The sequence below is a fragment of the Triticum dicoccoides genome, chromosome 5A, assembly GCF_002162155.2.
Source record: "Triticum dicoccoides isolate Atlit2015 ecotype Zavitan chromosome 5A, WEW_v2.0, whole genome shotgun sequence".
NCBI classification, from domain to species: Eukaryota; Viridiplantae; Streptophyta; class Magnoliopsida; order Poales; family Poaceae; genus Triticum; species Triticum dicoccoides.
Genome location: NC_041388.1, coordinates 243,770,147 through 243,774,010, shown reverse-complemented (window position 1 = coordinate 243,774,010; position 3,864 = coordinate 243,770,147). Strand labels below are relative to the sequence as shown.

Genomic DNA, 3,864 nt, shown 5'->3' with positions numbered 1-3,864 from the left:
TCGTCGAGTGCCCCGCCCGGTTCACAGGGCTGTTGGCATACCAAGCAAGCACTTGCCCGCTGCTCCTGCCGCCTGCCAAGTGGGCTCGCGCTTGTTATCCTGACTGTTCTCTCTGCTGGGCCCTTTCCTATTGCTCTAACCATAAGCTATGGCAATTCCAGCTCACACCCACTCTGGCCCGCCCAGCGGGGCCTGAGTGAGCTCAGTGGTCAGCCCCTGACGTTAGGGGTCTTTCGCTTTTGCCAGATCTATAGAGATATTACGAGTCCTCCGTCCCAGATTCCCTCGCCGCGGCCATCTGGTTCACCGGTACTACCAAAAAGTCTCATGCTTACATTACTGTGACTGATATATAAGTATGATCTCGGACTACGAAGACCCAGTCATGCTTCTGGTTTCCATTCTCATCATCATATTGAAGGAAACTCCTCGTGCTCTGCCATAAGAACTTGGAGTCCGTATCATGGTGAAGGTAAGGTAATGCTGTGATTCTTGCTCAAAAAACTGACCGAACACGTTCGAGTTATTGGCTCGTCCGACCTGGCAGCATTCATGAGTCGCTCGTTCAACTGTCCCTCGGAGACACGGTCGAGAAGTGCCATGCATGGTCGCCCCCCCGTCCTTTCTTTCTCTCGGTCCCACCAGGGTGGGCCCCTCTGGGGTAATAAAGAAATGGATAAAAAAAGGGGACTTCTGCTATGGGCTATGCCACCCATTACTTATGAGGGAAGTCGCATCCGTCCCATCGCAAGCACCTACAATGTCATGATCACATTGGTTTACCCTTTTTTGGTAGTTCAATGGATGGTCGCCCCTCCAACAAGAAAAGGTAGAAATATGGAAACTTCTTTGCCATTTAGATCGGAGAATTTATAGAGGAAATCGGGTTTTAAATTTCCAGAAACCACACGATTATATAGCCACAGGGAATACGCCGCGCCTAAAATCATCCCAAGCGCAGCTAATGTGGCTACTAAGCTATTTCTTTGGAAAGCTCCTACTAAGATTAGAAATTCCCCGATAAAGCTGATAGTGCCGGGTAAACTCATATTGGCTAAAGTGAAAAAGAAGAAAATGATAGAGAAATTCGGCATGGTGCTCACTAAACCTCCATAATATCTAACAAGTCGAGTCTTATGTCGGTCAGATAGAACACCAACACATAGAAAAAGGGCTGAAGAAACCAGTCCATGACTTAACATAAGTAAAATGCTACCTCCAATTCCCTGTATGTTCGATAGAGCCTAATATTCCCCCAGAGTACGCCGCTTACCCCCCGAACCGTACAAGATAGTTACCACCTATCATACGGCTTTCTAACTCCACTTCTTTTTCTGGTCGTTCCGCTCTGTCGGATCGATGGTAGTCTCAGAGATCTAGTAACCTCCGACATTTTTGACAACACGCTTCCTGCTTCCGTTTTGAGTTGGGCATCTTTCTCCCCGGGGCATACTATAGTATCACATCGTAGACCCCCACCCCAACTCTATCTTCCTTATCAGTGAACCGGAACATAGTGCATAGGTACTCTTCGATGCTGCGAGGACGAGACGAGGTGGCATACTACGATCACGCACTGAAGTTCTGCCCTTCAGCTCGGCATATGGAACCTCTCAGCTGCTCCCTCGGGATAGGTAGGCCCACCCCCCCTTTCCCTAGAGGCGGCCGGGCTGTGTTTCCCCTGCGGCCACCCAGTGGCGGCAGAAAACGAAAAAGGGTGGGCTCCGCGCGGTTCGCGTTTTATTGTAAAAAGAGAGCTTTTCATTCTCTTATAGAAGCCCGCGCCCACGCGGGTAAAGCCCAACGAAGCTGCAGGGAGAACTGAGCAATGGGGGGATGAGGGCGACTCCGCCCACGGGTTGGACCACACCACAGGCAAAAGTCCTTCCACGGCAAGAGAAGGGTGACCGGAACAAGAAAAGGGAGCTGGTCGTTGGAGGGAAGACAAGGCTCGTTCCGTGCGACTCCACAGAAGAGTACGCGCGCTAGAAAAGGCAGCCAGCTTAAAAACGCTAGCTAGCTACTTTTGTAGCCTTATTTAGTTTGGTTGCCTACGCTTGCTCTCCGGCGCGCTACGGCAACACCCCCTGCTTGCTTCTTTCTGTTCGACGCGGAGCTCGCAGCCTCCCCACCCTTGCTTAGCGTTCCACTTGTGATCCTGGAGGATTTGGAGAAATGCGCCCGACCATGAAGAATGGATTTTGTATTTTCTTTCATGTGAACGGCCCTATCTTGTAAAGAATGGTTTTTCATGCTATAGACCACGTTGAGAAAGACCAACCAACAACACAAATAAAGACCGTTCCATTTGGGTACCTCGAAAGGGAGGTGCTCCTTATGATGCTATGGACGGCTGTCCGAAGTGCATGCAATGACGGGCTCGGATAGGATAGGATTGTGCGCGCCGAGCCCTTCGGGTGTCCATATTTTGGCCGACCTTAGCGTATATACTATGTTATGGTTATGCGGCCATAATATTTTGATACCTTCCACCGCTGTTATGCCAGAAATCCAAGGTTCCACACGAGCTCCTATTCTGCGGCGTGGTGGCAGGACCGCTAGGGGATTGGCTCCGGGTGTAGGTAGGGTCAAATCCGCAGGGGTCATGCAAATACATAGGCCCCTTCCCTTCTGCCGAGTTGTTTAGAAGGCGCTTTCCGTTCTACGGTCCCTCAGAGCGAAGGGTTAGGCAGGTAGTACGGGCCCTCTGACTTCCAGCTATGTGCTGTGTGCGACTCCCGCGAAGCGAATGAAGGGAAGCTCTTCGAGCTTTCTCCGCTAGCGGCTTATGTAGTGGTCGGCATTCCTACGTGCTCCGACTGATCCCCACTGGAGATTATATGAGGGGTCTTGGAAACTGTCGTGACGCTTTGGTGACGAAGGTCACTGGGGTGACTATGGAAGGATTCCGTGGTAGTCTCTGACTCCCTCCAACTCAATCAATATCAAGAACATGTCGTGAGCATGGGGGTTTGGCCGACTACTAAACTATTGGCTAGGGCTTTTCTAGTTATAGCTTCTATAGTGAGTGGCCCTTCCGCTTTGATCTAGTTGTAGTTTGTATTGTACTAAATTGAACACATATCAAAGAAAGGCGATCAATCAATAAGTAGTTGCCCTTCTCCGGCCTGGGAAAAGCAGCGAACTCGTTAAACAAGGGGCTTTTTTATTCATGGTCGCTACTGTTGTATTGTATATTGTCGGGGGAAGCTACTGCTTCTACGACAGCTTCGCTTCCTCGTCTTGCTTCTACTTTGCTTGTTTGCGCGAAGGCTTAGAGTCCTTTTCGCTAGGTCCAAATTCGTCAAAGCGAAAGATCTGATCCAACGGAAATCCCGCATATTGAGCGCAGCTGATATGTGGCTACTAGGCGCGATCATCCCGCATGCCATAAAAAAATACTTCTTTTTTTTATGGCCCGTCATATAAAGATAGAATAGATATGGATAGAGAGACATTCTATTGATTCGCGAAATGGCTCGTCGATCCAAATGAATCATTCTTCTGGTCTCTCTCTGCCCCCCCGCCCCAAAACTTACCCACGACACAGCGCCCATTCGTTTCGCGCGCGGGAAGGCAACGAAGTTCAGTTCAAAAGACCGCAGCGGAGTGGAGCAGCCGCGACACGAAGTTCCTTACCTTAGCTGGATCTCGCTGGTGCCACCTAAACGGTAGGTATAGGCGGCGGATGTCTGACGTTTGGAGTTGTCGTTCGTGCACCTGTCCCCAATAGAAGAATGAGTGATCCCTTCCCCTGCGGATCATGGCCTTACCACTAGGTCCCCGATGGCCAGCGGGGGATTCGGTATAGCAGCTCACGTTCGTTTGCGCTTCGCGTTCCCGCTGGACTGGACACGTGTTAGC

The 3,864-nt window shown here is 50.5% G+C and overlaps 1 protein-coding gene across 1 annotated transcript in view; it reads right to left on the bottom strand.

The window, feature by feature from the left end:
- Positions 1-797: 797 nt before the first annotated feature.
- Positions 798-3,864, bottom strand: part of LOC119299392 (NADH-ubiquinone oxidoreductase chain 4) — a 5,028-nt gene continuing 1,961 nt past the window's right edge. Inside the window, exon 2 of the mRNA XM_037576624.1 lies at positions 798-1,237. Coding sequence (XP_037432521.1) covers positions 798-1,237 — 440 coding nt within the window. The remainder of the gene's footprint in view (positions 1,238-3,864) is intronic.